General features: G+C 50.4%; 10 protein-coding genes across 10 annotated transcripts; 4 read left to right on the top strand and 6 right to left on the bottom strand.

Moving 5' to 3' along the window:
* Positions 1-306: 306 nt before the first annotated feature.
* cp1 (putative carboxypeptidase S1) lies at positions 307-1701 on the top strand (the record flags this gene model as incomplete). The annotated part of the gene is made up of 1 exon (XM_056707721.1): positions 307-1701. One exon carries the CDS (start codon positions 307-309, stop codon positions 1699-1701), a length of 1395 nt encoding a protein of 464 aa, XP_056572023.1.
* A 200-nt stretch (positions 1702-1901) lies between these two features.
* N7489_001965 (alpha/beta hydrolase) lies at positions 1902-3060 on the bottom strand (the record flags this gene model as incomplete). Its single annotated transcript, XM_056707720.1, has 2 exons — positions 1902-2586; positions 2651-3060. The coding sequence occupies 2 exons, from the start codon at positions 3058-3060 to the stop codon at positions 1902-1904; spliced, it is 1095 nt and encodes a 364-aa protein (XP_056572022.1).
* A 3828-nt stretch (positions 3061-6888) lies between these two features.
* On the top strand, positions 6889-7152 carry N7489_001964 (uncharacterized protein; the record flags this gene model as incomplete). Its single annotated transcript, XM_056707719.1, has 1 exon — positions 6889-7152. The coding sequence occupies one exon, from the start codon at positions 6889-6891 to the stop codon at positions 7150-7152; it is 264 nt and encodes an 87-aa protein (XP_056572021.1).
* A 789-nt stretch (positions 7153-7941) lies between these two features.
* Positions 7942-9825, bottom strand: N7489_001963 (uncharacterized protein; the record flags this gene model as incomplete). The annotated part of the gene is made up of 4 exons (XM_056707718.1): positions 7942-8753; positions 8833-9395; positions 9460-9602; positions 9676-9825. The coding sequence occupies 4 exons, from the start codon at positions 9823-9825 to the stop codon at positions 7942-7944; spliced, it is 1668 nt and encodes a 555-aa protein (XP_056572020.1).
* Positions 9826-10149: 324 nt separating this feature from the next.
* On the bottom strand, positions 10150-11374 carry N7489_001962 (putative DnaJ domain protein Psi; the record flags this gene model as incomplete). The annotated part of the gene is made up of 3 exons (XM_056707717.1): positions 10150-10446; positions 10511-11169; positions 11227-11374. 3 exons carry the CDS (start codon positions 11372-11374, stop codon positions 10150-10152), a joined length of 1104 nt encoding a protein of 367 aa, XP_056572019.1.
* Positions 11375-12210: 836 nt separating this feature from the next.
* On the bottom strand, positions 12211-14106 carry N7489_001961 (putative C6 transcription factor; the record flags this gene model as incomplete). Its single annotated transcript, XM_056707716.1, has 1 exon — positions 12211-14106. The coding sequence occupies one exon, from the start codon at positions 14104-14106 to the stop codon at positions 12211-12213; it is 1896 nt and encodes a 631-aa protein (XP_056572018.1).
* Positions 14107-14268: 162 nt separating this feature from the next.
* On the bottom strand, positions 14269-15105 carry N7489_001960 (nuclear transport factor 2 family protein; the record flags this gene model as incomplete). Its single annotated transcript, XM_056707715.1, has 2 exons — positions 14269-14510; positions 14571-15105. The coding sequence occupies 2 exons, from the start codon at positions 15103-15105 to the stop codon at positions 14269-14271; spliced, it is 777 nt and encodes a 258-aa protein (XP_056572017.1).
* Positions 15106-16010: 905 nt separating this feature from the next.
* cpa1 (carbamoyl-phosphate synthase (glutamine-hydrolyzing) CPA1) lies at positions 16011-17375 on the top strand (the record flags this gene model as incomplete). Its single annotated transcript, XM_056707714.1, has 1 exon — positions 16011-17375. The coding sequence occupies one exon, from the start codon at positions 16011-16013 to the stop codon at positions 17373-17375; it is 1365 nt and encodes a 454-aa protein (XP_056572016.1).
* Positions 17376-17567: 192 nt separating this feature from the next.
* Positions 17568-19198, bottom strand: N7489_001958 (uncharacterized protein; the record flags this gene model as incomplete). The annotated part of the gene is made up of 10 exons (XM_056707713.1): positions 17568-17775; positions 17836-18000; positions 18072-18129; positions 18186-18267; positions 18332-18496; positions 18561-18882; positions 18938-18962; positions 19021-19035; positions 19091-19119; positions 19170-19198. 10 exons carry the CDS (start codon positions 19196-19198, stop codon positions 17568-17570), a joined length of 1098 nt encoding a protein of 365 aa, XP_056572015.1.
* Positions 19199-19418: 220 nt separating this feature from the next.
* Positions 19419-21110, top strand: cwc2 (active spliceosome conformation promoter CWC2; the record flags this gene model as incomplete). The annotated part of the gene is made up of 8 exons (XM_056707712.1): positions 19419-19798; positions 19881-19958; positions 20058-20083; positions 20145-20173; positions 20247-20314; positions 20364-20489; positions 20546-20582; positions 20646-21110. The coding sequence occupies 8 exons, from the start codon at positions 19419-19421 to the stop codon at positions 21108-21110; spliced, it is 1209 nt and encodes a 402-aa protein (XP_056572014.1).
* Positions 21111-21365: the final 255 nt, after the last annotated feature.

The raw sequence follows: 21365 nt of genomic DNA, 5'->3' as shown, positions 1-21365 counted from the left end.
TGATAAATTGTACAGCCTGGGATCTGTGAAACAACCCCAGGGGTGAGATCGTATTCGGGTTACGTCCATCTACCCCCAGGCTCTCTGGACGATGTGAATGTTGATCAAGACTACCCAATCAACACTTTCTTCTGGTTTTTTGAGTCTCGTCATAACCCAAAAAATGCGCCTCTGTCCATATGGATGAATGGAGGCCCAGGAAGTTCCTCAATGATTGGCCTCATGCAGGAAAATGGCCCTTGTATAGTCAACGAGGATTCTAATTCCACGGAGCTCAATCCTTGGTCCTGGAATAACTATGTCAATATGCTATATATTGACCAGCCGAATCAGGTCGGCTTCAGTTATGATGTCCCGACTAACGGTACCTTCGATCAAGTTCAAGGTGCCTGGGACTTGTCGGAGTGGATCGGTGTCCCCAGACAGAATAACACTTTCTACGTCGGCACGACAGCTAGCCAGGATAAATCGACCGTAGCTAATAGTACTCAGAACTCCGCACGGTCACTATGGCACTTTGCCCAGACCTGGTTCACCGAGTTTCCACATTACAAGCCCCATGATGAGCGGGTCAGCATCTGGACCGAGTCATACGGCGGTCGCTACGGCCCGTCTTTTACTGCCTTCTTCCAGGAACAAAACGAAAAGATAAAGAATGGCAGTATAGATACCCCGGGAGAATCACACTACATTCACTTAGATACACTGGGCATCATCAACGGCTGCATCGATCTCCTAGTGCAGGAACCGACATATCCAGTAATGGCATACAACAATACCTACGACATCCAGGCCATTAACAAGACCGTGTATAATCTCGCCATGGACGCATGGAGTCGCCCTGGGGGATGCAAAGACCTGATCACGCACTGTCGCGCGCTGGCCGCAGAGGGAGATCCGCAAATGTACGGGAACAATGTAACCGTCAACAAAGCGTGCCACAACGCCGACAAGGTCTGTAGCAATAACGTCGAAGGTGCATACATAGAGTATTCAGACCGCGGCTACTACGACATCACCCACAGGAATCCAGACCCTTTCCCACCGTCCTACTACTTAGGTTGGCTGAACCAGCACTGGGTACAAGGCGCACTGGGCGTCCCGATCAACTTCACCGAATCAAGCAATGGTGCTTACAACGCTTTCAAATCTGTCGGAGACTATCCGCGTTCTGACGTGCACGGCTACCTTGAAGACCTGGCGTACGTGCTCGACTCCGGTATCAAGGTTGCTCTCGTCTACGGTGACGGCGACTATGCTTGCAACTGGATCGGGGGCGAAGACGCCAGCTTGCTCGTTAACCATGCTGGTGCTTCTGGATTCCGGTCTGCTGGATACACGCCTCTGCGCACGAACTCCTCGTACATTGGCGGCCAGGTCCGGCAGCATGGCAACTTTTCTTTCACTCGTGTCTATGACGCTGGTCATGAAGTCCCTGCCTACCAGCCACAGACTGCATACGAAATCTTCCACCGTGCGCTCTTCAATCGCGATCTGGCCACAGGCAAGATAAATACGGCTCGTAATGCCTCTTATTCCACACAGGGACCTCCATCTACTTGGCATATTAAGAACAAGGTCCCGGAGAGTCCAGATCCCGTCTGCTATATTCTTGCTTTGGAGTCGACATGCACTGAAGATCAGGTTGCAAGTGTGGTCAATGGCACAGCTGTTATTCGTGATTATATTGTTGTGGGTTGAATGTTGAAGTAGACTTATGCAATTCCTATGCAGATCAGGGCCCAGCATAGGAGACATCAAGGGAATGAGGGGTTGTATTACATTTAGATAACTACTAGTTAGTGACGCAAATAGGACCAAGACTCCCATTACTTCATTGCTACCTGGCACTTGTCTGACTATATACACTCCCTTCCGTGAACATGTATAATTGTCGTTGATCACGCTGAGTCACTCATTTTCTCCTGCAAGAACTCTAGGGTCACCGCATTTGCCTCATCAGCCACAGGCAGACCGGGGAACACAGTAAAACCATGAGTGGCACCAGGGTATATTTTAACGATAGCCTCGCCACCGGCAATGCTCCACTTGGAACTCATCAAGATCGTATCATCAAGTAACGGGTCATCCGTTCCGCAGAGGAAGAGAGCGGGGGGCAACGATGTTCCGGAGGCCGCAACAAGTGCCCTGAGGTCCTCATATAGTGGAGACACAGAAGGAATTTTGCGCTCGGCGGTGCTCATTCCCGGCACATACGCGCCGTTGAACCGCTCTAAGATTGCCAAATTGATCATGAGGGGTTTGGTGGAAGCCGCCACCGTGGGAAGCCCGAGGGTCAGATCAAATAAGCCGTAAGGAAGAACGATACCCGACAGTTTGTAAGATGGCCGTGACCGTATTAGCTGTAGGGCTGACAGGGTGGCGAGACAGGCCCCTGCTGATTCTCCACCGAGAAAGCGGAGGGGAGCGCCGTACTCCTCTACCGCGTGGTCCACCATGTACTCGGCGGCATCAATAGCATCGTGCACGGCAGCCGGGTAGGGGTTTTCCGGGGCCAGACGGTATCCGACTGAGATAGCTGTTAGCTGGCACTTGTTGGCATATTCTCGGAGGGTGCTATCGGAGCTGCCGAAGACGTTAGTATTTATGCAGGTCGGAGGGGAGGAATCAGTGGATGGGGTAATCTCACTGTTTGTGCGTTGCGAGCACGAAGCCACCCCCATGGAAGTGCAGGAAGATGCCTTTGCTGGGCTGGCCATTGTCGGGCTTGTAGATACGGATGGGGATCTCACGACCAGCGTCGCGCGAAGGAACAGTGCCGTCGAGAGCTTCTGGGAGATAGACGGGCTTGGGTAGCGGTGTTTGACCAAGCTCCCGCATCTCACGATATTTTTCGATGCCTACCTCCCACCATCGGGGGCCATTGGTGGAGATGTTTTCTACGAGAGCTGCGGCTTTCTTTGTCGATTCCGTGATGTTCTCCGGGCGGAACTTGGAGATGTCAAGGGTGAAATCGCTGGTGATTGGCATTGTGAAGGGAATTCTAAGATTGATGATGAGTCTTCTAGATGAATAGTGTGAATACGAAGAGAAAATCATTCAGCACGAGGCTCTGGGGCCTATTGGTCGATTTATCTAATTTTCTCTCGGCTCCCAACCCCTGTCAGGGATGCAGGCAGCAAAGGAGCTACGCAAGCGCTATTGTGACCTTTAGGCTAGTGACGAGGATCCCCTCAGGCAGCCGCAGCACTTACTCGGGCCTTTCCAAGCTGACTTCACGGCCGCCGGCCGCCGGCCGCCGACCTGAGAGCTATTCTTCGACACCCAGGAAGGATGATGAAATCATGAAACCAATATTCGATAGCGATCTCATGGAATAGTAGCAGACCATTTTAAAGGAAATATATTGTCTGGTAGTATTATATAAAAGGAATTGTTAACTTGAACCAGGCCCCTCCTCCCTGCCTGAAATTCAGTCACCGCCGTTTTAGTTCCAATAATACTGCCGTATGTTCTGCCAAACCAGAGTTTTCTGCCATGTATTCTGCCACCACTATAGGAATTCTGGTTTACATGGTAAAAAAACATGCAATTTAATCAGAAGGAATCGTACATTTCTGTCAAATTAAGCATTTGTGTACTTGATACATTGATATCTATCCTTTTCAACCTCGACGCACGCGTTTTTAGCCCCTTCCACGTCCCCATCCACGTCCTCCGGTCGCGGTATCACCACCAACACTCTCAGTGACAGTTGTATTAGCTCCCTATCCTCGTCCCCGGCCTCGTCCTCGTCTTCGGCTGTCCTCCTATAACGAAGGACCTCGGTGTATAGAACGATCTTGGGTTAACGGATCCGGGGAAGACCGGTTGCTGGGTGATGGCCTGGGTGCTGGCCTAGCGAGTCCTATAACATACATGAGACTAAAATGACTTGTTTTTACTATGCGTTTGCGTACAAATTGCAGGTATCTGCGGTCGTCCTATAGTGTTGGGGGGAGTAGTTTGGCTCAAAGGCGGTGAGGAAGGCGGTAGGAAGATATTTGAAGTAGTGGATTACCCGGTTAGGGAGGCGGTGACTAAATTTTCAGGCGGGGAGATTTATCCATTGGGAGGTCAAGTTAACAATCCCCTATATAAAACACCCCTTCCCATTATCACTTCCACCAAAATTTCCAGCAGAAGAAACCACACCGTAATGAGGACGGTTACTGAAGTAGTCGCCCAACTGGCTGCTCAAGAGCCAGATCACATCCAGGAGTATCATTACCTTGTCCCAACTAGCCAGGGCGGTTGACTACGTTTCGCTTGGATGAAGCGCGACTTCGACCCCAGCAGAAAACGAGACTATGAGGTATACAGGGATTAGCGACACGAGTTATCTCATAATAGTTTATACTGCAAGGAAGATTGGTACAATGTCCTCCTGAAATTGCCCCGTAACTCTCAGGATACCCAACTCTCTTCGCTGTGCAAGAAATCCCTTACATCCGAATTCGCCGCGCAGATGCAGGCCTTAGCCATACACCCGTTTGATTTCACTCCTGGATGGGATTTGGCAACGTGAACATGCATTAAAAGAAACGTACTATAATTTTCGCCGGCCTCGAGAGGATGTCTGTCACTGCCTATCCTATTGATCTAGCGGGTCAACGGGTCTGCAAAAGCGGCCCCAGCTCAGATAAGAAAGCTCCACCCACCAGGGAAACCTTTGTACACATAGGTGCATAAAGAACAGGTATCCATTCTTCTGTAACTGAGCTCTTGTGTGACTGTGTCCTCGCATGTTCAGTATTCAATACGCTCTTCGCCCGCCAAGGCACAGATCTCGAAACATACATATGTACCTGATCGGCCGGTTGCGTGACGGTTCGGCCAATTTGAGACGGTCATGACACATAAGTATGTGTCTCACACTTCAAACAGGATGGACGGACTGGGGGATTTCACAAGATGCGACAGCCCTATAGGTGTTGCATCGCATGCAGGTTCGCGTCATGTGGGTTCGGCCCGAGCCGTTGTGGCACCCGATTCGACGGACGGCAACTCTGAAAACTGGGCCCCTGTGCAGGTAGTTCGAAGGTTTTCGTCTCCTAGTTGTCTCGACGTAAGGTGGCTTGAGTCTCGGACATGGTCCTTTGTGTCTGGATACTTGTTATGTTAGCAGGGTGTCCATCGCCAAACAATATGGCAACACAATGTTATCCTGGTCGTCTTCAAGTATAATCCTGTTGGTTTTGATCCCAGCAGAATACATAGGCCCAGCAGAATAGGGAGCATACCTAGGTAGTCATAGAGGAGAAGGTTAAACGGTTCTCTTGCCGTATTCTGTTCGACGGCCACAATGGTTGAAGTTGTCTTATGAGGCATTCAGAGTCGTTCCAGTGGCCCGATTCGATTCGAACAGGAGCTCTCTTCAGGGATGCATGCGTGGCCTGGGGGTACTCAATCCAAATTCCAGTGAATGTATTGAGCTATGAGCTACCCCGCACCCCCAGTCCATTGCTGAAAAGTCACACAAAGCAGGCGCGAGACGGCAGGAAGCTCTGAGTGACAATCTGTCAAATCATTATGGGACTCCCTCGTCAATCGGACCATGTCGGCGAGATGGCAGCAAGGGTATTCGATTCAACAAGGCAAGGGCTGTTTAGCTGAGGTGGCAGGATATTCCAAGTACTGGCATATCTTCTCATTAGATGGGAGAATCAATCTTTTAGTGCGAGTCAAGCATAAGACAACACTTACCTAAGTCATGAGGCAGAGATTGAAACTTGAAGCAGAAGGATATATTGTATGTAACTATCTAGAATGTGCGCTGGGGCTAAAACTCCTGTTCAGAGATATACTAAGCTGTGATATCCTGAGGCTTATAAGCAGGAGACCCCCACCCATCAGGTGCCTTCCCTGTTTGTCGTCCCCCACCCCAGTTCCTTCCTGTCCTTCAGCCACTGGAAAAAAAATATAAATACCCCCTCCCCCCCCAGATTTTCTCTTATTCTTCTTTTTTCTCTTCCAACTCCTCCCCCTCCCCCCGCGTCCCTCGGCAGGTGACGGTCCACTTCAGCTCCAGAATCATATCTCCGACATATCGTTTCTGTTGTCCAGTGAAGGATACCCTGAGGGCACTGATGCATCTTTGCTAGGGTCTAGTTAAGGCTGTGTGACACGAAGTACGTGGAGCGTGTGTCTACTATAACCTCTCAGGGAAACCTAAGATTCTCTAAGAACCTAACGGAGCTCTTGGGAAACCCTTAGGAATCTCTGAGTACCTATATCAGGCCCTGGGCTTCACCTCTGGCGGAAACACACCGTACTTTTCTAGGCTCTCCATTGACCAATATCAGGAGATCGATCTGAAGTGCCACTTAGGTACGTCTCTTCTCTCTTTATAGTCTATTTGTGTGTTTGTTACTTACCTAGGTACCTTCCCCTCCCCCCCTCCCCCTCCCCCTCCCCTCCCCTACCCAGTTGCACGGGTCCTGTGTGCAACACCTGGACAAGACTTGCACCTTTACGTGGTGTTCAGGATAAGTAGCCTTTATGGTGAAACCAAGCAAGTCCCAGTATATAGAACTGCAATAGAACTTGGTATCCTACTACAATATGTACTGTGTAAGCAACCTTGCTCTAGGATAAACAAATGCTCTCAATTGTGTCTGCACATTCTGAAATTGCAAATCTGATCTCAGCTTTATGTCAACAGTTGTCTTCTCAAACACCCGTTACAACGACGAACTGGCACAGGTCTCCACAAACACCTGGTCTCTCTTACATTACAGTGAGTGTGCACAAACCTATCGACCAGTCCCCTCCCTGTTCAACTCCTGAAGTATGAGACATCGACAAGCATATGCATGTGGGAGCCTACTAACGTTGGATATCATAGACAACATACCTCCCTCCTGCTAACAAATTACAACGCTCAAAATGGCATTCCCACGCCTGTTTGGCTGGCTCGCGAGACCATCGCCATTTGCTACTCCTCGACAGCCCCGGCTGAGCTCGAGCAATACCGGACGGTTGGTGACATACAATATTACTTCGGAGATGCAGTGCCCCTTGTTCGACCGGTTGCGGTGGTGTTTTGAGTTAGACTTCATGTGGGGATCTCAATCTACATGGGGGCTTCATGATCAGCACTGGACCGACGATGGAGATCTGTACCCACGAGAGGACGAGCCAGCACGTTAGCTGCGTGAATCTGTTCAAGTCAGTACTACTCATTGCTTGGCTACCGACACTCGCTAATTCGGGTCCACGCCACAGTTAAGCCCTGTTCAATGGTACCCAGTCCTCCGCTAAGACCCCCGAAACCCCGAGAAACAAATGGACAAACCCAACCTCGACCATTGCATCCGACAGTATCAACACCCGGGATGCGCTTTGAGGTATCCATGCGCACCGTCTCCTTGCAAATAATGGCGAGCAACCATGCCATTGGGAAAGGAAAATGAGATCATGAGACCATGACTGTGAGACTTCTACCATCCCGGGGCTAGGCATGACTTATACGAAGCGCCATTTGTGCAAATGAGTATTCTCATTCCAGGATCTACATTTGCTGACTGTGGGGCCCTTCTCAACAACAGGGTACCATTTGAGAGAATGGCAGATCTAGAAACCACAGCTTGGGAGCTAGTGTGATATCTCTTGCATTCGGTCCTCTGGTAAAAGTCACAGATATCAAATGCAATTACCTCTCATTTCAGAATCTCAATCAAATATTGCTATCCTTCTATCACCTGGCATTCTATTTGTATATTCTGCGAACTACATTCCAGAATTTCTCATTAATCAAGTTGAAACATCATCGGTGTGGCCCTAGATATCCATGGATGTTACTAAGGATATTCCAACCTTGGAAGGTTTAAAGGTCACTCACCAAGAAACCGATAGGATAGTATTCTGGAACTACGAGTAAAAAGGACAGTGAGAAATGTCAACGCTAGTGAATGAAGCATCCAGTATCATATAAACCAATTATTCTTTCTTATCATGCACACCCTTCGTCCGTTTATTTCCAACGCCAGACGACCAAGCAACACAGGCAAGCCGCCAAAGCACCCACATGAACCCAAGAGAGATAAACACACAGGTGCCAAGCTCAATATGTTTACCTTGGAAGTAGCCATCCCCGCCCTCCAGTCGTAGAACCGGCACATCGACCTCCTCAACAAGACGATCGCCTGCAGGTTGAAGCTGGTAGAATAAGGTTCGCGGATGGAATAAACTGTCCCAACCGAGATTTGTGCGGTCGAAGGGGTTTACACCCATATTCGTGTCGTCCTCGGCAGTACAGGCCCAGAAGACGACCGGCCAGGGGATATGGGCAGTACGGTGGCCTGTTTCAGAGGGCGGCAGGTACCGCAGGTGCAGAGGAATAGTGGCAGTCCAATTTGAGGGGTCTGGTGTGGTGGTCGCGTCTTCAGTTTCTCTGGGGGTTGATAGTTCGAGAAGCCAGTTTGAGCCCCAGCGCTGAACAACCCAGTCTGGGGCTTCCAGATCCATTTCGCCTGCTAAGGCACGCAGGGCTACAAGATTGTGCGACTCGAGAAAGAGTGGATCTGTTGTTGCGAGCTGGTATTGATCTCCGAAAATGGTCGAAGGGAGGGTGAGGTATGTGTGTAGAGCGCAGGTTGTGTCACTGGGAGCTGGGGGCCGTTTGAGGGATGATCGGGGCGTGGATATGGACATTGTTGGATGGAGACCAGTTGGGGAAGCGAATGAGACGGCGTAGGTCGATGGTTCAGGGAGAGATTGGTGGCGGGAGGGGAATGAGAACATGGTTGGTTCTGTACAAGAGTTAGTCGAGCCATTCCGGGTAATTAGAGGTAGAAGGCAAGCAATATAAGAAATGCAGAGGCCACGTACTTAGCTTCTCGTCAAGCCCAACAACCGCTAACAGCCCGCCCATCTTGATCTCCTCTGGCTCAAGCCCTGCGTCAGCACCCAGGAGGCCGAACTCGATTTGATCGGCAGCAGATGCTGGCTTCCGAAACTGATCCGTCCAGCCACCCGTCGGTGGACTAGTCCACAGCCCGGACACAGTTAAGGCGCGCGAAACGCTGTCATAGTCGATATCGACCGAATCTGCTGAGAGGAGAGCATCGGCCCGGGTGTGGCACTCGGGGCCATCTGCACGACTATGGCCACAGACAGTCGTCTGTATATACCTTACCAGAGATTGGATGGAAGGAAGGTATGTGTAATATTGTAGGGAGGCCGAAGCGAATTGTGTCGAGCGAAGCGGGGGTGTAATGAACGAATCCTGTATAGCAGTTTCCGGGTCAGATCGAACGCATGCAGAACATATCCAGGTAGTACCCTCGAATGGAATGGAATAATCATAAAATACCTCCTGCTTCAAACAATCCTTGTATTGAGCGTCTTTGGTAGGCGCGACTACCGTGCGGAGCAGCGTGCACAGCGCCTCCCTATCGATAACCAAATCAGTCAATCGCACTTTTCCCCAAACCCAGGATGTCGGAATGAGCTCACGAGGATGATTCCGACTCGAGTGGAGTATAATGCACATGCAGACCAGGCGAAACCCGGCTGCTGAATGGCGGGACAGCATCAAAAGACCTTTCGGAGGCCCAGCGGAGATGGAGCTCATGAGATTGCTCGAGCACAGCACGAAACTAAACACAACAAATGAACAGGTTAGCGTTTCCCTGTTCTCGATAGGTTCTGCAATTGGCAACCCCTTCTCACCTCCTCTGGAAGCTCATCCAGTCCGACCGTAATGCGATCCTCCCGCGCGGCGTCCAGGCCGCGGACGGAGAGGGATGACGCGGTTAGTACGGCTTGCTGTGGGTCGAAGCCGGCATCGACGCGCTGGATGAAGGTGATTCGTTGTTTCATGATTCTATGTAAACGGACCAAGGTAAACAGAAGTGACGAATTCCAAGCTTGATTTCTCCAAGGTGTCACTGCTTTCTCCGCATTCGCTTAATCGGGTTAGACTGCAACACATGTCCACGGGTAGATTACGTTATTTGGTCGCGCTTCACCAGTCCAGGGCAAATTGTGGTTATTCATGTATAAAGACTAAAGACTACCTAGGTAGCGTATCGAATGAAAGACCTTATCAAAAACCTCATATAAAAGTGTGTTCGTGTCATTGTCATTAAATATTCCGCCCCATTTCACTCCAAACGCCAGGTATATGCTATTAATTCAAATCCTCTAAGGCAGCACATCCCGGAGAATGTCTTTTTGGGAGCTAGTCAAGCTAGTGGGGAAACTGACGTTTGCACGGATGACTAGGTCACCGCGGTCGCTGGGTTTCTTGGAGCTCACCATGCCTAGACCGGGATAACGCTCTTCATGGCCGGGCTGGGTTGGACCGGGTTTAGACACGCGGATTGACTTCCCGTCGATGGTGCGGACAATGCGCTCCCAGCCCGTCAATGCTTCCTTCAGGCTGAGATCAACCGTTGTGATAAGATTGTCGCCAGAGCGCTTGAATCTGGGATGATCAATCTGTAATGGGTTGTTAGTAATGATTCCTCAAGTGTATTTGTTGCAGCCAGGAGCATTCTCATACCTCTTTCACAATCAGGTGAACATCCTGTCGTCCGCCTTCTTCCTGGTCCCCAATATTTCTGTACTTGATCTTCGAGCCAGCACGCAGCCCAGGCTTGATGTTGGCTTCCAGTGTCACCTCCTTCGTAGTGAGCTTACCCATACTGTCAAAAGCCTTGCTTTTCGTCTTGACCTTTTTGGAAGTACCGCTGTAGATTTCCTCCAAAGTTAGTGGCAGGTCTTTCTCGATGATTGTTGGTTCGGGTGTAGGTGCGCGTTTCGGTTTTGAGTAACCCGGACGGCTGCTACGGAAACCGCTGCCGCCGCCACCCAGTCCTCCTGCGAGCATCGAGATAAAATCTTCGTCATCCATGCCGCCCATGCCGCCCATTCCGCCGCTGTCCTTGGCAAAGCTGCGGAAAGTATCGTTGGCATCGCTGAAACTGAACCCACCGCCACCGCCAGGACCGGTTGAGAAGTGGAACGTCCGCGTTCCTCCACCGGGCATGCCTCCGAAGTTGAATCCTCCGGGCATGCCGCCGTCAAAGCCAGCTGCGCCGCCTCCGCCTCCGCCTGGTGGGGGCGGTGCAGGGCCGCCACGCATCAGATATTCGAGGCCGAACTGGTCGTAGACCTTGCGCTTTTCGGGATCGGACAGGACCTCGTAGGCTTGCGATACATCTGTTAAAAAAAATGTTAGTCATGTGTGGTAAACCGAGAGCATGCGGGGTACCATACCTTTGAATCTCTCAGCAGCTTTAGGGTTGTCTTTGTTCTTGTCCGGGTGGTGCTTCAATGCTGCCTTGCGGTATGCTTTCTTAATCTCATCTTGCGTGGCATCCGGCTTGACGCTCAAGGCGTCATAGAGCTTGGTCTCGGCAACCATAGTGTGGGGTAAATTTGGGTTTTATGGAAAAAAAGGAAAAAGCAGTTCAGAAACCGTGGGCCTCAAATCGGAGAAGTACGTTTATGAACCGACGGTGATTTATGAAGGGAAAATAATCCGGCTTGGGAAACGAGAGAGGGTGCGGTGTACTTCACGAATGATGTAGAAGGTTCGAAAGGGAAGTCGGATCGAGCGCAATGGAGGGGATGAGAACTAAAGGAATATTGAAAAGCACAGATTCAAGAACATGGGATTTTGGAGAAGGAGTTAAGTATCAAAAGGCCAGCAAAGGACTTGAATGTACTTGAATGTCAGTGACCGAGGTGTCTCGAGGTGGGGGTGACGTCAGGGATCAAGTCTTGACGTGTGACATTTTGGTCAATCGAAGTTTCGAGAAGCTTCGACATAGCAACTCGACCGATTCGACTAAAACACAGCAGGGAACAGTAGATGCTATTTGGAGGCTTATTTTGATAAATTATGCTCCGCAGTATTTGCACTGGGCATTGAGGTCGTAGACTACTTGAATGTGATCTTCAATTCCACCATATTCCCGTGTGGGGTATAGCATTCGGAGATACCTATGACTGCGTCTTATCCCGCTCTCCATCACCATGGATACCTCCACGAGTTTACAGTAGATACTGGTATGAAAAAGAAGGTGAAGATGAAGACGAAATAGAGAAAAATGAGGGAGGGGGGGTTTATAGTGCTTGGCGTGGCCTGAAATCAGGAAGGAAGCGGCTTTGTGTACTCCAGGCAGGGCAAGAACGATCGAAATTGTAGTGAAGTAGTGGAATTTGCATTGGTCTAGGATCGAGGATACCCCATGAACCTCAAATCCCCATCTCAGGTAAAGGCCATGGGACATCCGTCATTAAAAATTGCTCCAGATCAAAGTTCTGCAGACTGGGCATATCAATCATCAAGTCACCGAGCCACGAGAACTCCGCATCTGATACCAGAGACTCTGGCACAGCCTGCTCCTGCCTTTGGCTCTGCTCGGCTAACGCTGTCGCTGCAGTGTGGCTATCTTTCTGGTCCGGTGGAGCCGCAGCAGCAGCATTGACCCGCAGAACCTCAGCAAGAGCACGGGTATCATCCTCCTTTCGCCGCTGATGTAACGCAATAAGTAGGTATGCCGTAGAATATGCCTCACGCATAGAAGGTGTATCGTAGGCAGCCAGAACTTCACGCAGAGTCCGCATCGCATCAGCGAGCAGCGCCAAGGCAGCCCGGTTGTCAATTGCTAGAAGTGAGCAGACGACCTGAAAGGGGACGTTCGCAACTTGGTGCCAGGGGCAGGTAGAGGCGACCATTCCACGAGCGGCACAGAGCCCGCGGGCTGCCAGTGCAAGGACGCGGTCAAGGAGGTCAGAGGATAATGGGCCGTGTGGATTTAGAGCGCGGAGACGGCGGTAAATGCACAGCATTAGGTTGCATTGAACTAATATTAGCGACGGTTCGGAGTAGAGGATATCCAGAACGGAGGTGAGGGCTGTTTCGAGTTCTGGGAGATCTTGTGGTGAGGGTCCTGTTGGATCGAGGTTTTCGGAGAGCGGGAGGAGATGAAAGAGGTCTGCGCGTGGTGCTTGCTGTGGTGGATTGCGGGATTGGGGTCTATTTGTAGGGCAGAGGGCTGTGGCGCCGTGAAGGACAACGCGGGAGCGGCCGAGGTCAAAGGAAATCCATGTGTTGAGGTGACGAGCCATCCCAAAGAGCTTTCGCCGGGTTTCAGGGTCGCTGATCCCCTGGTGTGCTATATCGTCGTCTTGGCAACCGCGCGTCTCAGGCGGTGATGCTTGAAGCAGGCCTGCTGCTTCTGGATCTGACGTTTCAAGGTGTAATCCTGCAGCTTCGATGAGATGCATCAGTGTACAGCTGGCCATCCATGCAGTATGTGGTGAGGCCGTCATGCGTAGATACGCAGCTCGCAACACCCAGCCTGTCACTATGTCGACCGAGGGCGTTTCCGCCGCGAGGACACTCTTATCCAGTAAAGTGCGGGCGGTCTCAATGAGTCGGACTTCCGTTGCTATGATCTCGCGACGCGAAAATAGATACCCGAAGGCAGCCACGCCGCATAGTACAGCATCATAGGGCTGTTCCGCAGAATCAATTGGAGATGAAGAAGATCCCCAGCGTTTTGCAATTCGAGTAAAGATCATCTTACGGTCCAGAAATGCATAGCATGGATCGACTTTCTCGAAGTAAATAGCTGTTAGCCGCCCCATCTCTTCCTGGGAGATGACTTTGGTGATAGTCGTCGGAATCGGCGTGACAGGCATCGAGGGAAGCGCCGACGATAGCGTTGGCGATATCCGTCTCTCGCCGACATTCCAGGCGAACAATTGCAATCTTGGTGCATGCGCTGGGTCAATTTTGAGCCCAAGCTTGCGAACAAACGCGGCACCAGAATTGGCCTGTAGGGAATGGGTAACGCCCTCTGGACTGCTTGCGTGGCGAGGAGAGGCCTGTATTGTAGCGCTGGGTGCAGCGTTGATAGTATTTGGAACTGCATCGGACCAGCCATCTGTCGGTCGTTCACTGAGTGACAGGCTCGCTCGGTACAGACTATGGGATCTGGCGCGTTTCTTGCGCGCACTGTATTGGCATTCCGAACCAGTTTGGGCGCATGTGCTACAAGGCTGTCCTCCTGAGCATTTGCGCTTTCGTGACTGACACGAAGTGCAGGCTAAACGCGAGCGCTTGCGAGGCGTTGGCTCGGACATATTTGGAAAACTACGGGGAACATTGCGGGGAGTTGGATTGGTTAAATCAGTGCCAAGCAAATTAGACATCTTCCCCTTTCCAATTTGAACTACACGAAACTACATCGATGTACGAGGTACACATAGTAATTTTTCCCATCTCCCCGCCATTCACATTTCAGTTTAGTCCTCGTATTTGCTTCCGTCCGGATATCCCATCATTCCCTCAAGTTCCTTCAGATCTGGCATTCCTGCTGGCCCCGGCATATACTGTAGATTGTCCCGGAGGGTCGTGCCATTCCACCATATTTCGTTTTTGTGCAGCGCATCCATGATCTTCGGTGCATCTATGTACGTGCGGATCTCGACCATCTGGCCGTCATGCCAACGTGTGAACCAGACATTGATGATGTCGAACTTGTCGCCTGTAGTGGGTCAGGGAAGTCAGCAATGCTGAAGATAGGTAGGGAGGTCTCCTTGCTCACCAGAATTCATCACGCCTTTGAACTGAATCTCCTCCACCGACCATTCCGCGTTACATCCGCCATAGATTCCCTGGGGGTGGATTTCAAACAGATCTGCGTGGTCAATAAACAACATGCTGACTCGACGCAGGGCATTGACGTAGAAGTGCATTAGGTCGTGATAGCGGCCAGCGATTGGGTGATGCCCAACAACGGTGAAGCTGACATTCTTGTGGATCAACGTGAATAACTTGCTCATGTCTTTTTCAAGGTGTTTGAATGAGTCCCAAATGTGCGGTTGAGACGCATATTTGCAATCTGTGGATGGGTTCTCGAACTTGAACCCTTCTCGGTCGTGGGGCATTGGGTCATCCACAAGTCCAGTGCCATTGCATTTGCCATCTGGGTCAACAAGTCCCGTGCCATCATCACATCCTGACTTCAGAAGTGGGCTTTGGGTTATGTCTCCAAAGGTTGATAGAATGGAGCGTCCAGCAGTCGCCGCGGACAGGAGGAATGCCAATAGGGCATAGGATAGATACCGAGACAAAATCATAGTTGAGTTCTTGTTCTGAGAAGGCTAGAGGCTACCTGTATTGACCCTTTTGCCCTATATTCAGACTGGTTCTTATAGCTGGTGCTACCTTCATTTCAAAAATGTGCCGTGATGTTGCCCCTGGTCGCCACCGTTGCTTCCCTTGAGCACTACGTTGTTACCCTGAGTCCAAAGGAACCCCGTGTGTGACACAATGGAACGTACCGAAATTTTATAATTGAACGGCGAGTTTCCTGCATACAACATAGAAGCCCGATAATTGAGCACCTCCTAGTGGCCAATGGCTTGGGCAAGTTACAGAGGGTGAGGCAATAATAGTGTGGTGTACGGTCCACGTCCACTGTACAGCCGACCGAATCCAGACCAAGCTGCCTCAATGATTAATTAATATTACCTACCTACCTAGGCAGGTATATCACAATTCGAAGTTATGTAAATTTGATGATCCCATTGAAAAGGCTAACCATATATAAGCAGTTGAATAATTCTTTGTGATAGCCCTATATCATTGTCCACGCCGAAGCCGGCGATTGGATGAGTCAGATCCCCTAAGGCGATAACAGAATTTTGACGCGCTCCGATTGGCCGACACCGGCAAAGTCGGTGAGAACACGTGCCCACCGAGTCGGGGGATGAAAAACCTCTTGTTTCCCTTCTTTTCCGCTTTCTTCCCCATTATTTCTCTACAGACTCCCAACACAAAATATCTCCATGCGCTAAATTGCCAACCCCCCCATTTCTCTCTACCATACTCTGACTGCCACCTGCTCAGTCGCGCTTATGTGTTTGGCACCCTCGATCTTCACCTCCCAGGACTATATCTCGGACCACCTTTGGAAAGCCAACATCAACTGAATAGCACAAAGCTTTCTATTGATTTACAATTGTTACTTATAAAATAAAAAATGATCTTCAACCTCTTCAAGGCAATGCCTCCCCGGGCTTCTGCCTTCGCCTCCATGAAGCGACCTGTTCAGGTTCGCTTTATGGCTACTGTGCGTCAGCGTGCCGCTATGGAGCCTGCCACCTTCACTATTCGTGATGGTCCAATGTTCTCTGGCAAGTCTTTCGGTGCCCGCTCCAACATCTCCGGCGAGGCTGTCTTCACTACCTCCCTGGTTGGGTACCCCGAGTCCCTGACCGATCCTTCGTACCGTGGTCAGATCCTGGTTTTCACCCAGCCTCTGATCGGCAACTACGGCGTTCCTTCTGCTGAGAAGGACACCAATGGACTCCTGAAGTACTTCGAGTCCCCCAATCTCCAGGCAGCTGGTGTTGTTGTTGCCGATGTCGCCGAGCAATACAGTCACTGGACCGCTGTTCAGAGCCTGGGCGAGTGGTGTGCCCGTGAAGGTGTCCCTGCCATCTCTGGTGTCGATACTCGTGCTATTGTCACCTATCTGCGTGAGCAAGGCTCTTCTCTGGCCCGTATTACTGTCGGCGAGGAGTATGATGCCAACGAGGATGAGGCTTTCACTGACCCTGAGCAAATCCACTTGGTGCGCCAGGTCAGCACTAAGCAGCCTTTCCATGTTGCTGCTGCTGATCCTCACTCCCACGTTGCTGTCATCGACTGTGGTGTGAAGGAGAACATTCTCCGCAGCTTGGTGGGCCGTGGTTCCAGCGTCACTGTCCTTCCCTTCGACTACCCCATCCACAAGGTCGCCCACCACTTCGATGGTGTCTTCATCTCCAACGGCCCCGGTGACCCAACCCACTGCCAGGACACCGTCTACCACCTCAAGCGTCTGATGGAGACCTCCCAGGTCCCCATTTTCGGTATCTGCCTGGGCCATCAGCTCCTGGCTCTGGCTACCGGTGCCAGCACCATCAAGCTGAAGTACGGAAACCGGGCTCACAACATTCCCGCTCTTGACCTTAGCACTGGTCGCTGCCACATCACCAGCCAGAACCACGGTTATGCCGTTGATGCCTCGACTCTGCCCTCGGACTGGAAGCCGTACTTTGTCAACCTGAACGACCAGAGCAACGAAGGCATGATTCACAAGTCTCGTCCCATCTTCAGTACCCAATTCCACCCCGAGGCCAAGGGCGGTCCTCTCGACTCATCCTACCTCTTCGATATCTACCTGGACTCTGTGCTGAAGTACAAGAACAACCAGGCTGGCCTCTACCCTCAGCGTGACAGCCGTCCCAGTCCTCTGCTGGTTGACCTGCTCGCCAAGGAGCGTGTGGGTGTTCAACCTACCATTGGCCAGCAGAACGTGGTGGCCGCTGCTGCCGCTGGTGCCATTGCCGGAGCTGCCTAAGTATGTCGACGTATCTTGCAGTAGGAGTTCTGGTTTTCGAAAGTTAAATTGGTTAGGTGAATATTCTTTTCTGTATTTTGTTCATAGGTTCATACATGGTATATGAAATCAACAGCATTAAAATCATACTTTCGTGTTCAAGCTCGTTGTAGCCGTGTCAATATTTTCATCATCGCTCTCGCCCCCTATGTTCTACTTGGCCACTATGGATACCACATCCTCGTCGGCAACCATATGTGCCAATCCTACCCGCTGCGGAACATGCCTCGCGCTCGCTCCCCACACCATCGCATACTTGAATGTATCCTTGATTGTACGATGAATCTGGTCACAGACATCCTCAATGGTGGAGTCCTGGCGTACGATGAGCGCCTCATCGAACTTGGGATCCTCTCCCTTCCTATAAATACGGTAACTGTCAGGCATGTCAGTGAAACTAAAAGTCATGGATATATCATACCGTTTTGTGTAAAGCCGCATTAGTCTCAATTCCTTCCAGATACGTTCGACAACGTCTTGCACGCCGAGATCAAGTTCACAACTCATGACGGCTGTGTAAGGCTCGCGGGCAAGGGCGTCAAGGAATTCGAGGCCGATGCTGTCGACCTTGTTGTAGACGTAAAGGCTGGCGGAAGAGATATATTAGCGTCCATGGATGTATTAGTTAGTATCAGATATCGTTAATGTCAATCTTACCAGCGGATGTACTTCCGGTGATCTTTCATGATCACATCGATAAAGTCGTCGATCGTAGCTGGAACGTCGCAAATTAGTAATTTGGCCTGATTGCTGTATCAAAGCACCACATACCATTCTCATCTCGCACGAGCACCTCGCAGTTAAGAATTTTGTAATCCCGGAGCACGTTGTAAACCATCTTTTCGTCCAAGTTCTTTGGGGGGTTGCAAAGGAGATCTTCATGCCACCGGCCTTCTTGATTTTCAAGTAGATATTACTGGGACCGTATTAGTATTTGAGTCCCCGCAAAGCTGCCGATAAGGTATGACATACGGTGGCTCCTTGTTCAAGCGAATGCCCACGGCATCCAGCTCAGCTTCGAGCAAGGCTCGCTGTTCGGCACGCTTTGTGGCATCCAAGACCATCAAGATCAAATCACTCGTCTAGAAGCAGAAATTTTGTCAGTGTTTCGGCGCACTTGCCCAGCAAAAAGGTTAGCTCGCTGACCTTTGCAGCCGAAATGACCTGCCGACCACGGCCTTTGCCCTCGGAGGCACCTTCGATAATACCCGGCAAATCCAAGATTTGAATCTCAGCACCACCATACTCCAGCACTCCGGGAATAGCAGTCAGCGTGGTGAAAGAGTAGGCTGCAGCCTCACTCTTGGTTTTGGTGATTTTAGACAGGAATGTAGACTTTCCGACGGAGGGAAAGCCAACAAGAGCCACTCGTGCGTCGCCGCTCTTGCTGACATCAAATCCCGCGCCGCCGCCAGAGCCAGCACCTCCTACTGGCTCCAGAAGCTGGGCTCTTAGACGGGCAAGCTTTCTGGAAACGTCGTCAGTTTATGTTCGAAATCTAAGTCAAGAGAGGAAGACTATACCCTTTCAATAAACCCAAATGGTATTCTGATTTCGAGATTTGAAAATTAGATCAAATTCCCCTTCGATCAAAATGACATCTCACCTGTCGCCTTATTCTCTGTGGGTCATTAGCGGGGTGATATATGTTTAAGTCTGAAGATAAGAACACTTACTCTGCGTTCGACGCATCTCATCCTCGATCCTGTAAAAGATCAGCAAATTGGCAGATTCAACGATTAACAAGAAACATACTCCTTGATCTTTTCCGTTATGTTCACCATTTTGCCGGTTGCTGAGGCTTGTCGCCTGCGAAATCACTAAATCTCTTTCTCTGGTGCTTTCGTTGTGCCTTCGAGAGGGAAATACCAAATCCCGTCGATGTGCCCGCCGCACTTGCCAAGCCTTATGTAAGCACTTCAGTTGAACGGTCCAGGACGTCAACCTTTTTTTGAGAGCTCAAGCTTGACCTTTCAACTTCACCTCTCCAACACAAACACCACCATGACAGATACATCGGTCGCTGAGCCACCAGCTTCTATTTCCAACACCACTCCTGAAACCCTTGACCCCAACGCCGAAGAAATGACTGTGGCAACAACCGGCGCCTCGGATAACACTCTGCAAGGAGATCAGCAGCTCCAGCCGGTCAAAAAGACCAAGATTATTCGCAGGAAGAAACGCCCTGCCAGGATACAAGTCGACGCGTCAACCATCAAAGCGGAGCCTGCACAGCAACCCGGACTCGATTATAATATTTGGTACAACAAAAGCGGCGACAACGACGACAAATATGGCCTCAGCCAGCCTGCGCCTGGTCGCTGCAACATCGCGCGTGACTCAGGATACACTCGCGCTGATCGCATTCCAGGCTCATTTTTCTGGTAAGAAAATATACCCATGGAATTCATGGCCATGTTGCGCATTGCAGTAGACATTTGCTAATCCTTTTTCCATCTTACCTAGCATACATTTTGCCCGGGGTGTTTGCGTGAAAGGTCAGGACTGTGAATACCTTCATCGTCTACCGACGATTCATGATATGTTAGTGTGATTGATTCCTATGCCGTACACGACTCGAGGATTCTTCCACTGTTAGAGTCATCGCATGCAAAACAACCAAGCTAATCAGGTCATTTATAGGTTCAATCCGAACATGGACTGCTTCGGTTAGTATCTTTTCAATCTTCGCTCATGAATTGAGAACGGGCGACTGACTCCAGACTATAGGGAGAGACAAGCACAGTGATTACAAGGAAGTGCGTATCGTGTCTTCGTGATTCGGAGATGTTGCTCTCGGTATGAACATATCGCTAATGCTACTTCAAATAGGATATGTCCGGAGTAGGATCGTTCACGCGCCAAAATAGGACGATATACGTTGGCCGAATCACGGTTACGTGAGTTCCTCGAAAATTTTGCTTCATCCTCTTGCTGATCAATATCTAGTGATGATATCGAGGAAGTGTGCTCAAGGCATTTTGCGGAATGGGGTCAAATCGAAAGAACAAGAGTACTTACCGGACGGGGCGTGGCTTTTGTGACCTACTCGTCAGAAAGTAACGCGCAGTTTGCGTGAGATTCCCCACCTCAGGCTCTATGTTTGTACCGAACTAATACATGACTAAAAGACTAGTTGCGATGGCAAACCAGAGCTTGGACCATGAGGTGAGTTCAACATTTCAACCTCCGAGATGCGATATATGATACAAAGGTACTAACAGCAAGTAGGAAATTCTTAACGTACGATGGGCAACAGTCGACCCGAACCCAATGGCGCAGAAGCGCGAGGCACGCCGGTTAGAAGAACAAGCTGCCGAGGCCGTGCGCCGGGCTCTTCCCGCAGCTTTTGTAGCAGAGATTGAAGGCCGAGACCCCGAGGCTAAGAAGCGGAAGAAGATCGAGGGTACTTTCGGACTACAGGGTTATGACGTTCCAGATGATGTGTGGCATGCCAGAACCCGTCAATTGGAGGATGCGAGCCAGCCCGCTCAGCTCGAGGCACCTGAACAACCGATGATGATCGAGTCTGCTTCGGTTCCGGCACAGGAGCAGCAGTCACAGAGTAATGGCATCTTCTCCAGCTCTGCTGTTGCAGCTCTACATGGTCTTACCGGTGGAAGGGTGACGACCCAGGCACCCAAAGCTACTGGTGGACCTTTAGTCGCGTACGGCAGCGACGATGAGAGTGACTGATTTACGTTGCAGTCTGTGCTCACCTCAATCCATCATGATTCCGAATTTTTTTCTCATGTACAACAGCAACGATACCTCTGTCAAAATGTTCATTTCTCTCTCCATACAATATATCCGTAAATATTATTTCTGGGTGTCATTCATCACTATATATGTATGGTACCATCCCGAGCGCTCGCTAAATGACAGCAGTGAAAGTGTCAAACAAAATGAGATACATCCACCCATAAAACAAATGCAAACACCATCAGTCCC

The sequence above is a fragment of the Penicillium chrysogenum genome (genome assembly GCF_028827035.1).
Source record: "Penicillium chrysogenum strain IBT 35668 chromosome Unknown utg000001l_segment0_segment0, whole genome shotgun sequence".
Classification (NCBI taxonomy): domain Eukaryota; kingdom Fungi; phylum Ascomycota; class Eurotiomycetes; order Eurotiales; family Aspergillaceae; genus Penicillium; species Penicillium chrysogenum.
Note: the sequence above shows the minus strand (reverse complement) of the source record. Positions and strands in the feature narration are given on the sequence as shown.